This window comes from Onychostruthus taczanowskii, unplaced genomic scaffold (assembly GCF_017590055.1).
Source record: "Onychostruthus taczanowskii isolate IOZ18803 unplaced genomic scaffold, ASM1759005v1 scaffold249, whole genome shotgun sequence".
Taxonomy (NCBI): domain Eukaryota; kingdom Metazoa; phylum Chordata; class Aves; order Passeriformes; family Passeridae; genus Onychostruthus; species Onychostruthus taczanowskii.
In genome coordinates this window covers 17,600-28,537 of record NW_024499785.1, presented here as the reverse complement: position 1 = coordinate 28,537, position 10,938 = coordinate 17,600, and the positions used below count along the sequence as shown (strand labels likewise).

The following is a 10,938-nucleotide window of genomic DNA, read 5'->3' as shown; positions in this document are numbered from 1 at the left end:
GCTTCTCCCCCTTCCCCCCGCGGCTCCCAGCCCCCTTCCCTCCCATGTTTTGGGGTCCCCCCAGCCCGGGGGGGCTCTGGGGGATCCCCTGTGGGGGTCTTGTCCCCCTAAAGCCGCCGCCGTCCCCCCCAGTCGGAGGCCGGGCCCGCGGACGCCGTCCCCCGGCGCGAGGAGTCGCCCATGGACGTGGACCAGCCCTCGCCCGCCCCGCAGGACGTGGGTGAGAACCCCCCCAGTCACCCTCCAGTATGGCCCAGTGTCACCCAGTCACCCCCAGTGCCACCCAGTCACCCCTCCAGTGTCACCCAGTCACCCCCAGTGCCACCACTGGGGTCATTCCCCCTCCCGTGCTGGTGCAGGGCCATCCCAGTATCACTGCAGGGCGTGGTACTGGTGGGGTTGGGTGGCACTGGTGGGGTGGCACTGGTTGGGCAGGTGGCACTGGTTGGGTGGCACTGGTTGGGCAGGTGTCACTGGTTGGGTGGGTGTCACTGGTGGGGTGGCACTGGTTGGGCAGGTGGCACTGGTTGGGTGGCACTGGTTGGGCAGGTGTCACTGGTTGGGTGGGTGTCACTGGTGGGGTGGCACTGGTTGTTGGGCAGGTGTCACCAGTGGGGTGTCACTGGTCACTCGGCCACGTCCTGACCTTGTCCCTCCCCAGGCCCCGAGGCCGCGCAGGGTGGGGACCGGGACAGGGACAGGGACAGGGAGGAGCGGCCCCCTGAGCTGCCCCTGCTGAGCGAGCAGCTGAGCCTGGACGAGCTGTGGGACATGCTGGGAGAGTGCCTCAAGGAGCTCGAGGAGTCCCACGACCAGCACGCCGTGCTCGGTGCGTCACCCCAAATCCTGGGGGACCTCAAAAACACAGGGCTGACCCTAAACCCCGGGGCGGTGGGCTGGATTCTGTACAGGGACCCCAAAAACACAGGGCTGACCCTAAACCCCGGGGCGGTGGGCTGGATTCTGTACAGGGACCCCAAAAACACAGGGCTGACCCTAAATCAATCCCAGGGTAGTGGGCTGGAATCTATAGAGGGGCCCCAAAAACACAGGGCTGACCCTAAATCCTGGCATGGTGGGCTGGATTCTATAGAGGGGTCCCTGAGCCATACAGGTGACACTAAATCCGTATGGGGGGCTGGAACCTCTGTCCCAGGCTGTTTGCCCCCCATCAAGGGGTGTTCCACCCCACAGCGTTCCCCAATCCTTGGGTGTCCCCCCAGTTCTGGGATGTTCCCTTCCCCTATTCCAGTGTGTCCCCCCCATCCCAGGGTGTTTCCCTCCACCTCCATCCCATTGTGTCCCTCTGTCCCATTCCCATCCCGCTCACCCCGCACTGTCCCCGTGCCATGCTGCCCTCTGACTCCACGATGTCCCCGTGTCCCTGTTCCCACCCTGCTGTCCCCATGCTGTCCCCCTGCCTTACGTGGCCCGCTGTCCCCACTCTGTCCCCGTGCTGTCCCTGTGCTGTCCCCCTGCCCCACACCACCCCGTCCCCACCCTGTCCCTGTGCTGTCCCCTGCCCCACGCCACCGCTGTCCCCCTGCTGTCCCCTTGCTGTCCCCATGCTGTCCCATGCCCCATGCCACCGCTGACTGCGTGCTGTCCCCACCCTGTCCCCACGCTGTCCCCGCCCTGTTCTATGCCCCATGCCACCGCTGACCCTATGCTGTCCCCACCCTGTCACTGTGCTGTCCCCACCCTCTCCCCGTGCTGTCCCCTGCCCCACGCCGCCGCTGACCCTATGCTGTCCCCACCCTGACTCTGTGCTGTGCACTGCCCCATGCCGCCACTGACCCCGTGCTGTCCCCACCCTGTCCCCACACTGTCCCAGTGCTGTCCCCACACTGTCCCTACCCTGTCCCCTGCCCCATGCTGCCACTGACCCTGTGCTGTCCCCGTGCTGTCCCCACGCTGTCCCCATGCTGTCCCCTGCCCCACGCCACTGCTGTCCCCATGCTGTCCCCTGCCACATGCCACTGCTGTCCCCGTGCTGTCCCCACTGCTGTCCCCGTGCTGTCCCCTGCCCCACGCCACTGCTGTCCCCGTGCTGTCCCCACCCTGTCCCCGTGCTGTCCCCGTGCTGTCCCCACCCTGTCCCTGTGCTGTCCCCGTGCTGTCCCCACCCTGTCCCCGTGCTGTCCCCTGCCCCACTCCGCCGCTGACCCCTGTCCCGCAGTGCTGCAGCCGGCCGTCGAGGCGTTTTTCCTGGTGCACGCCACGGAGCGCGAGAGCCGCCCGCCGGTGCGGGACACGCGGGAGAGCCAGCTGGCACACATCAAGGACGAGCCACCCCCGCTGTCCCCCGCGCCCCTCACCCCCGCCACCCCCTCTGCCCTGGACCCCTTCTTCTCACGGGAGCCCTCGGCCATGCACATCTCGGCCAGCCTGCCCCCGGACACGCAGAAATTCCTGCGCTTCGCCGGTGAGCCGGGGCGCTGGGGGGGCTTCACGGGGGGCTTTGGGGATTGGGAAAGTGGGGAAAGGCTTTGGGAGTGTGAGGAGGGGGTTTGGGGGAGCTGAAGGCAGCTTGGAGGGTGTTTGGGGGCTTTGGAGGAGGGATGTGGGAGTTGGGAAAGTGGGGAAGGGGTTGGGGGGTGCTGAAGGCAGCTTGGAGGGTGTTTAGGAGCTTTGGGGTTGGTTAGGGTGTGGGGAAGGGGATTGGGAGTGTGGGGAGGGGGTTTGGGGGGGCCGAAGGCAGCTTGGAGGGTGTTTGGGAGCATTGGAGGGAGATTTGGGGGAGTTTAAGGGATTGAGGAAGTGGGGAAGGGGTTGGGAAGGGTTTTGGGTGGGCTGGAGGCAGCTTGGAGAGTTTTTAGGGGCTTTGGGGGTGCCTTTGTGGAGTGGGAAAGTTGGGAAGTGCTTTGGGAGTGTGGGGAGGGGGTTTGGGGGGCTGAAGGCAGTTTGGAGGGTCTTTGGGGGGAGCTTTGAGGGAGCTTAAGGGATTGGGGAAGGGATTAGGAGTGTGGGGAGGGGTTTTGGGGGGATTCGAGAGGGGTTTTGGGACGTTGGGGAGGGGTTTGGGGGAACCCCAAGGATTTGGGAAGGGCGTTTGGGGAGACCCCAAGGCTTTGAGACTGTGAATTTGGGGAGGCTTTGGAGAGGGAAAATTTGGGGGATTTTTGGGCTCCTCAAGTCTTTAGAAAGTGGGAATTTGAGGAGGATGAATTTGGGGGATTTTTGGGCTCCTCAACACTTCGAGATCCGCGCGAGCCGAGATCGAGGCCACCAACAGCACCTTCCAAACACTGAGGGGGAAAAACCTCCCCTCCTGAAGAACCACAACCGCAGGCCATTCCAGGAGGGGGGGTTCCCCTATTCGGGGACACCCCCAAACCCCTTTTTTTATCCCCCCCCAGAGACCCACCGGACGGTGCTGAACCAGATCCTGCGGCAGTCCACCACGCACCTGGCCGACGGCCCCTTCGCCGTGCTGGTCGACTACATCCGCGTGCTGGACTTCGACGTCAAGCGCAAGTGAGTGGCCTGGGGGGGTCCCAGGAAGGGGGGTCTCGGGGGTCCCGCAGCCCCTGACACCCCCTTTTTGCCCTGGTCAGGTATTTCAGGCAGGAGCTGGAGCGCCTGGACGAGGGGCTGCGCAAGGAGGACATGGCCGTGCACGTCCGGCGCGACCACGTCTTCGAGGATTCGTACCGGGAGCTGCACCGTAAATCCCCCGAGGAGATGAAGAACCGCCTGTGAGAGCCCCCGGGGACACCCCAAAATATCTCCTGGGAGCCCCAAAATATCCCCTGGAATATCCAAAATATCCCCTGGGACACTGAAAATACACTTTGGATACCCCAAAATACCTCCTGGGACACCCAAAACACCCCTGGGAACCTCAAAATATCTCCTGGGACACCCAAAACACCCCTGGGAACCTCAAAATATCTCCTGGGACACCCAAAACACCCCTCCAGCCTCCCCATATCCCCCTAAGCCTCCCCAATTTCCCCCCAAGTTCCCCCAAAAATGCCCCCAAGCCCCCGCAAACCACCTCCAAACCCCCCAATTCTCCCGAAAACCACCTCCATCCTCCCCAAAATCTCTCCCACCCCCCCTAACCCCCCCAATTCCCCGCAGGTACATCGTGTTCGAGGGCGAGGAGGGCCAGGACGCCGGGGGCCTGCTGCGGGAGTGGTACATGATCATCTCCCGCGAGATGTTCAACCCCATGTACGCCCTGTTCCGCACCTCGCCCGGCGACCGCGTCACCTACACCATCAACCCCTCGTCCCACTGCAACCCCAACCACCTGAGCTACTTCAAGTTCGTGGGCAGGATCGTGGCCAAGGCCGTCTACGACAACCGGCTGCTGGAGTGCTACTTCACCCGCTCCTTCTACAAACACATCCTGGGCAAGTCCGTGCGGTAAGGGGCGAGCCGCGGCGGCCCGGGGGGCTGGGTGAGCTGGGGGGGTGTTTGTGGGGAGTGGGAGTGTGTTTGTGGGGGTGGGATTGTGTCTGTGGGGTGTGGGAGTGTGTCTGTGGGGTGTGGGAGTGTGTCTGTGGGGTGTGGGAGTGTGTCTGTGGGGTGTGGGAGTGTGTCTGTGGGGTGTGGGAGTGTGTCTGTGGGGTGTGGGAGTGTGTCTGTGGGGTGTGGGAGTGTGTCTGTGGGGTGTGGGAGTGTGTCTGTGGGGTGTGGGAGTGTGTCTGTGGGGTGTGGGAGTGTGTCTGTGGGGTGTGGGAGTGTGTCTGTGGGGTGTGGGAGTGTGTCTGTGGGGTGTGGGAGTGTGTCTGTGGGGTGTGGGAGTGTGTCTGTGGGGTGTGGGAGTGTGTCTGTGGGGTGTGGGAGTGTGTCTGTGGGGTGTGGGAGTGTGTCTGTGGGGTGTGGGAGTGTGTCTGTGGGGTGTGGGAGTGTGTCTGTGGGGTGTGGGAGTGTGTCTGTGGGGTGTGGGAGTGTGTCTGTGGGGTGTGGGAGTGTGTCTGTGGGGTGTGGGAGTGTGTCTGTGGGGTGTGGGAGTGTGTCTGTGGGGTGTGGGAGTGTGTCTGTGGGGTGTGGGAGTGTGTCTGTGGGGTGTGGGAGTGTGTCTGTGGGGTGTGGGAGTGTGTCTGTGGGGTGTGGGAGTGTGTCTGTGGGGTGTGGGAGTGTGTCTGTGGGGTGTGGGAGTGTGTCTGTGGGGTGTGGGAGTGTGTCTGTGGGGTGTGGGAGTGTGTCTGTGGGGTGTGGGGGTGTGTTTGTGGGGTGATGGAGCCCCTCAGAAGGGGGTGGGAGTGTGTTTGTCGGGGTGGGACTGCATTTGTGTAGGGTGGGAGTGTGTTTGTGGGGGGTGGAACCTTTTTTTGGGGTGTGGGACTGCGTTTAGGGGCTGATGGAGCCCCTCAGAGGGGGGTGGGATTGCATTTATGGGGTGGGGGTGTGTTTGGGGGGTGTGGGACTGTGTTTGGGGGGGGTGGGACCGCGTTTGTGGGGTGCTGCAGTCATTTACAGGATGCTGGAGCCATTTGTGGGGTGCTGGACACCCTTGAAAAGTTATTTGGAGTCATTTGTGGGGTGCTGGACACTCTCAGAGGGGGTGGGACTGTATTTATGGGGTTCTGAACCCCTGGCAGGGTCTGACCCTGTTTTTTTGGGCTCTCCAGCAGGGTCTGACCCTGTTTTGGGGCTCCCCATGGTTTCTGACCCCATTTTTGGGGCACTGCCCCCTGTTTTTTGGCCCCCCAGGTACACGGACATGGAGAGCGAGGACTATCACTTCTACCAGGGCCTCGTGTACCTGCTGGAGAACGACGTCTCCACGCTGGGCTACGACCTCACCTTCAGCACTGAGGTGGGAACCCCCCAAAACCAGCACCGGGACCCCCCTGGGACCTCCAAAACCGGCATCAGGACCTCCCAAAACCAGCATCAGGACACCCCAAAACCAGCACCAGGACCCCCAAATTTGGGAATGTTTGAGGTCCAGGGATGTCCCTACGCCCTGCTGACCCGCCCCAATGCCCCCCTGTGCTCCCCCAGGTGCAGGAATTTGGGGGTTTGTGGCTCAGGGATGTCCCCACACCCTGCTGACCCCCCCTGGCACCCCATGCCCCCCCAGGTGCACAAATTGGGGGGCTTTGAGGTTCCCCAGGTGTGGAAATTTGGGGCATTTGAGGTTCAGGAATATCCCCACACCCTGCAGACCACCCTATGCCCACCACAGGTGCAGGAATTTGGGGTGTTCGAGGCTCAGGGATGTCCCCTCTGTGTCCCCACACCCTGCTGACCCCCCTGTGCCCCCCCAGGTGCAGGAATTCGGGGTGTGCGAGGTGCGGGACCTGAAGCCCAACGGGGCCAACGTGCTGGTGACGGAGGAGAACAAGAAGGAGTACGTGCACCTCGTGTGCCAGATGCGCATGACCGGTGAGCATCGGGGCCGGGGGGGACTCTGGGGGGGCTCCTGAGACCCTCCTGACCCCCCCAAAATCCCATGGCAGGCGCCATCCGGAAGCAGCTGGCGGCGTTCCTGGAAGGATTCTACGAGATCATCCCCAAGCGCCTCATCTCCATCTTCACGGAGCAGGAGCTGGAGCTGCTCATCTCGGGGCTGCCCACCATCGACATCGACGACCTCAAGGCCAACACCGAGTACCACAAGTACCAGGGCAACTCCATCCAGGTGGGGCTGGCACCTGGGGGGGTGTTCAGGGGGGATTTCAGGGGGTTCTGGGGGGATTTCAGGAGGTTCAGGGGAGATCTCAGGGGGTTATGGGGGGATTTCAGGGGGTTCTGGGTATCAGGGTGACTCCATCCAGGTGGGCCTGACACCTGGGGGGCGTCCTGGGGCTACTTCAGGGGGTTCTGGGGGGATTTCATGGAGTTCTGAGGGGATTTCCGGGGGTTCTGGGGGGATTTCATGGAGTTCTGAGGAGATTTCAGGGGGTTCTGGGGGAATTTTGGGGAGTTCTGAGGAGATTTCAGGGGGTTCTGGGGGGATTTTGGGGAGTTCTGAGGAGATTTCAGGGAGTCTGAGGAGATTTCAGGAGGTTCTGGGTACCAGGGTGACTCCATCCAGGTGGGGCTGGCACCTGGAGGGTCCTGGGGGGATTTCAGGAGGTTCTGGGGCTACTTCAGGGGGTTCTGGGTGGATTTCAGAGGGTCCTAGGGGGGGATCTGAGGGTATTCCAGAGGATTCTGTAGGGTTCCAGAGGGTTCTGGAGGGATCCAGGGCGTGCTGGGGCGAGGTTTTGGGGAGCATCCTGGTGGGATTCCAGGGGCTCCCGGTGGCTGACTGTCCCTGTCCCCCTGAGTGGCAGTGGCTGACTGTCCCTGTCCCCGTGCCCAGATCCAGTGGTTCTGGCGTGCCCTGCGCTCCTTCGACCAGGCCGACCGCGCCAAGTTCCTGCAGTTCGTGACGGGCACGTCCAAGGTGCCCCTGCAGGGATTCGCCGCCCTCGAGGGCATGAACGGCATCCAGAAATTCCAGATCCACCGCGACGACCGCTCCACCGACCGGCTGCCCTCGGCCCACACCTGGCGAGGGACATGGGGGGCACATGGGGGGGACATGGAGACACTGACCAGCTGCTCTTGGCCCACACCTGGCGAGGGACATGGGGGGGACATGGGGAGGACACGGTGACACTGACCAGCTGCTCTCAGCCCATACCTGGTGAGGGACACGGGAGGGACATGAGGGAGACATGGTGGGGACATGGAGACACTGACCAGCTGCTCTTGGCCCACACCTGGCGAGGGACATGGGGGGCACATGGGGGGGACATGGAGACTCTGACCAGCTGCTCTCAGCCCACACCTGCTGAGGGACACAGGGGGGACATGGGGACACTGAGGAGGACACAGTGGGGGACATGGAGGGGACACTGAGCACTGCTCTCGGCCCACACCTGCTGAGGGACACAGGGTGGACATGGGGACATGGGGGGGGACATGGGGACACCGACGTGCTGCCCTTGGCCCACACCTGGTGAAGGACACAAGGGGGACATGAGGACATGGGGAGGACATGGGGAGGACATTGGGGACACACTGAGCAGTGCCCTCAGCCCACACCTGGTGAGGGACACGGGGACATGGTGACACGGGAGGGACATGGGGACACTGAGGAGGACACACCATGGGGGATATGGAGGGGACACTGAGCTCTGCTCTCGGCCCACACCTGATGAGGGACACGGGGGTGACAGGAGGACGTGAGGGGACGCTGACAGTGTCTCCCCATCACACACCTGGTGACAGGGACAGGGACATGAGGTGACACTGGCCACTGTGCTGTCCCCCTGGCACACAGCTGGTCTGGGGACATGGGGGACACAGGGACAGGAGGACAGAGGGACAGACACTGACCAGCTGCTCTCAGCCCATACCTGGTGAGGGACATGGGGGGCACATGGGGGGGACATGGAGACTCTGACCAGCTGCTCTCAGCCCACACCTGCTGAGGGACACAGGGTGGACATGGGGACATGGGGGGGGACATGGGGACACCGACGTGCTGCCCTTGGCCCACACCTGGCGCAGGACACAAGGGGGTCATGAGGACATGGGGAGGACATGGGGAGGACATTGGGGACACACTGAGCAGTGCCCTCAGCCCACACCTGGTGAGGGACACGGGGACATGGTGACACGGGAGGGACATGGGGACACTGAGGAGGACACACAGTGGGGGATATGGAGGGGACACTGAGCTCTGCTCTCGGCCCACACCTGCTGAGGGACATGGGGGTGACAGGAGAACCTGAGGGGACGCTGACAGTGTCTCCCCATCACACACCTGGTGACAGGGACAGGGACATGAGGTGACACTGGCCACTGTGCTGTCCCCCTGGCACACAGCTGGTCTGGGGACATGGGGGACACAGGGACAGGAGGACAGAGGGACATGGGGGGACAGTCTTGGCAGACTTGGCACACACCTGGCGAGGGGACACAGGGACACAGGAGGGACATGGGGACACGGACAGAAGGACATGAGGGGACACTGAGATCATAATCCCAACCCTCACCTGGTTTGGGGACACGGGAATGGGGGACACAGGAGGGGACATGAGGGGACACGGAGCACCTGCCCCTGGCACACACCTGGTGAGAGGACACGGGGGGACATCAGGGGACAGACACATGGCCACCACCACCGTCTGCCACACCTGGGACAGAGTGACATGAAAGGGGACACAGGAGGACACGGAGATGGGGTGAGGTGACCACGAGGAGCAGGACTGGGGAGGGGGGGTGGGACAGTGACGCCGCATCGGAGCTGGGGGGGACAAAGCTGGGACAGGAACGCGGGGACAGCGGGACGTGGGCGTGGTGACAGTGACACGCGTGTGTGTCCCCAGCTTCAACCAGCTGGACCTGCCGGCCTACGAGAGCTACGAGAAGCTGCGGCACATGCTGCTGCTGGCCATCCAGGAGTGCTCCGAGGGCTTCGGGCTGGCCTAGGGGGGCCGCGCCGGCCCCCCGCAGGGGCTCTATAAATATATATATATTTTTTGGTTCCATTGGCTTTTTTTGGTTTGTTTTGGTTTTTTTTTTTGGTTTTTTTTTTTTTTTTTTTTTTTTTTTTTTTTTTTTGGGGTTTATTATTTTTTTTTTTTTCTCCAGTCCCGGTTTGGGGGGGGGTTTTTGCTCTGTTGGAGGGTTGGGGGTTCTCTCTTCCCCCCTCCCCCTCCCCCTCTCCTCACCCCCTCCCCCTGTGTGGGGGCTGGGGGGCGCAGGGTGGTGAAAGGGGGGTGCCCCTGAAATTATAAATAAGAAGTTCAGCCCCTCCCCCCACCCCAAAACTGAGAGAAAAAGTTTAAAAAAAAAAAAGGAATAAAAAAGTGCACTCTTGGTAAGGGCAGTCCCGGTCGTTCTTGGGGGCAGGGGTGGTCTTGGCCGCCATCTTGGGTGTGGTGGGGGACAGGGTGGAGTCCGGTCGCCATCTTGGGTGTGGCGGGCTGACACGCGGGGCCGCCATGTTGGATGTGGCACTAAAGGCGGGTTCTGCTGTCCGCCATCCTCAGCGTGGCCGTGTCGCTGCCGCCGCCATGTCGAGTGTGGCACGTTGAGGACACTGGAGGGAGGGGCCGGGACGCCAACGTGGGTGTGGCCCGGGGGTGTGGATGCTGCCAGAAGGTGGCCGCCATCTTGGGTGTGGTATCTGCGTGGGGGCCGCCATTTTGAGTGTGTCCGGTGGCCGCCATGTTGGGCGTGGCGATGAAGGGACGCTGCCGCCGCTTTTACTCCGCGCCGGAAGTGGCGTCACTCCGCGGCGCCAGCGATCCCCGGCGGCGTGGGAGCCGCAGCCATGACCCGGTCCCGTGAGTTCGGGGAGGCACCGGGAGGGCTCGGGGGGGCTCTGGGGACCCTCCCGCACTCACCCCGCCCCTCCCCGCAGGACGACAGGTGGAGGCGTCCCGGAAGAAGCGCGTCCAGGTGAGCCCCAGCCCGGGGGAGGCAGGGAGGGAGCCGGGCGGGTTTGGGGTGCAGCCCCCGGGATGTGACAACCCCCCCTCGGTGTCACCCCCGCGTTGTCCCCAGGCCCGGCTCGCCCGTGTCGGGATCAAGAAGGACCCGGGGGTGCCGCAGCTCGGCCGCTTCGCCGCCTTCGCGCAGAAACAGCAGAGCGAGACCCGGCAGAGACGGGTGAAGAACCGGGGGGCGTTTTGGGGGTGACCCCGCCGGGGGGAGTTTGGGGTTGTCCTCCAGATGCAACCGCGGGAGGGATTTTGGGGTTCCCCCGCGGTATTTTGGGGTGTTCCTGGTAGATTCGGAGCACAAAAGGATTTTGGAGCTTTGCTCCCACTGAGATCTCGGCGGGGCATTTTGGGGTCCCCCCCCCCAAGTAGGAACTTGGGGGGGCTGTGTGGGGTCAGGGGGATGTGACCTCAGGGGGGATTTGGGGTCTGAACCGGGTGGGTTTGGGGCCTGACCCAGGGGGGGTTTGGGGTCTGACCTTGGGGGGGGTTTGGGATCTGAACCGGGGGGTTTGGGGTCTGACCTTGGGGGGGG

The 10,938-nt window shown here is 63.2% G+C and overlaps 2 protein-coding genes across 2 annotated transcripts in view; both read left to right on the top strand.

Moving 5' to 3' along the window:
• The window catches only part of HUWE1 (HECT, UBA and WWE domain containing E3 ubiquitin protein ligase 1), a 56,112-nt gene extending 45,540 nt beyond the window's left edge, over positions 1-10,572 (top strand). The window contains 12 exon segments of the mRNA XM_041406330.1: positions 133-220; positions 662-829; positions 2,180-2,425; positions 3,360-3,477; positions 3,558-3,698; positions 4,087-4,374; positions 5,668-5,773; positions 6,228-6,345; positions 6,420-6,601; positions 7,268-7,458; positions 9,285-10,362; positions 10,468-10,572. Of these exon segments, the coding sequence (XP_041262264.1) occupies positions 133-220; positions 662-829; positions 2,180-2,425; positions 3,360-3,477; positions 3,558-3,698; positions 4,087-4,374; positions 5,668-5,773; positions 6,228-6,345; positions 6,420-6,601; positions 7,268-7,458; positions 9,285-9,387 (1,749 nt within the window). The 3' untranslated portion in view covers positions 9,388-10,362; positions 10,468-10,572.
• Positions 10,129-10,938, top strand: part of LOC121336824 (guanine nucleotide-binding protein-like 3-like protein) — a 4,827-nt gene continuing 4,017 nt past the window's right edge. The window contains exons 1-3 of the mRNA XM_041406329.1: positions 10,129-10,219; positions 10,325-10,362; positions 10,468-10,572. Of these exons, the coding sequence (XP_041262263.1) occupies positions 10,129-10,219; positions 10,325-10,362; positions 10,468-10,572 (234 nt within the window). The remainder of the gene's footprint in view (positions 10,220-10,324; positions 10,363-10,467; positions 10,573-10,938) is intronic.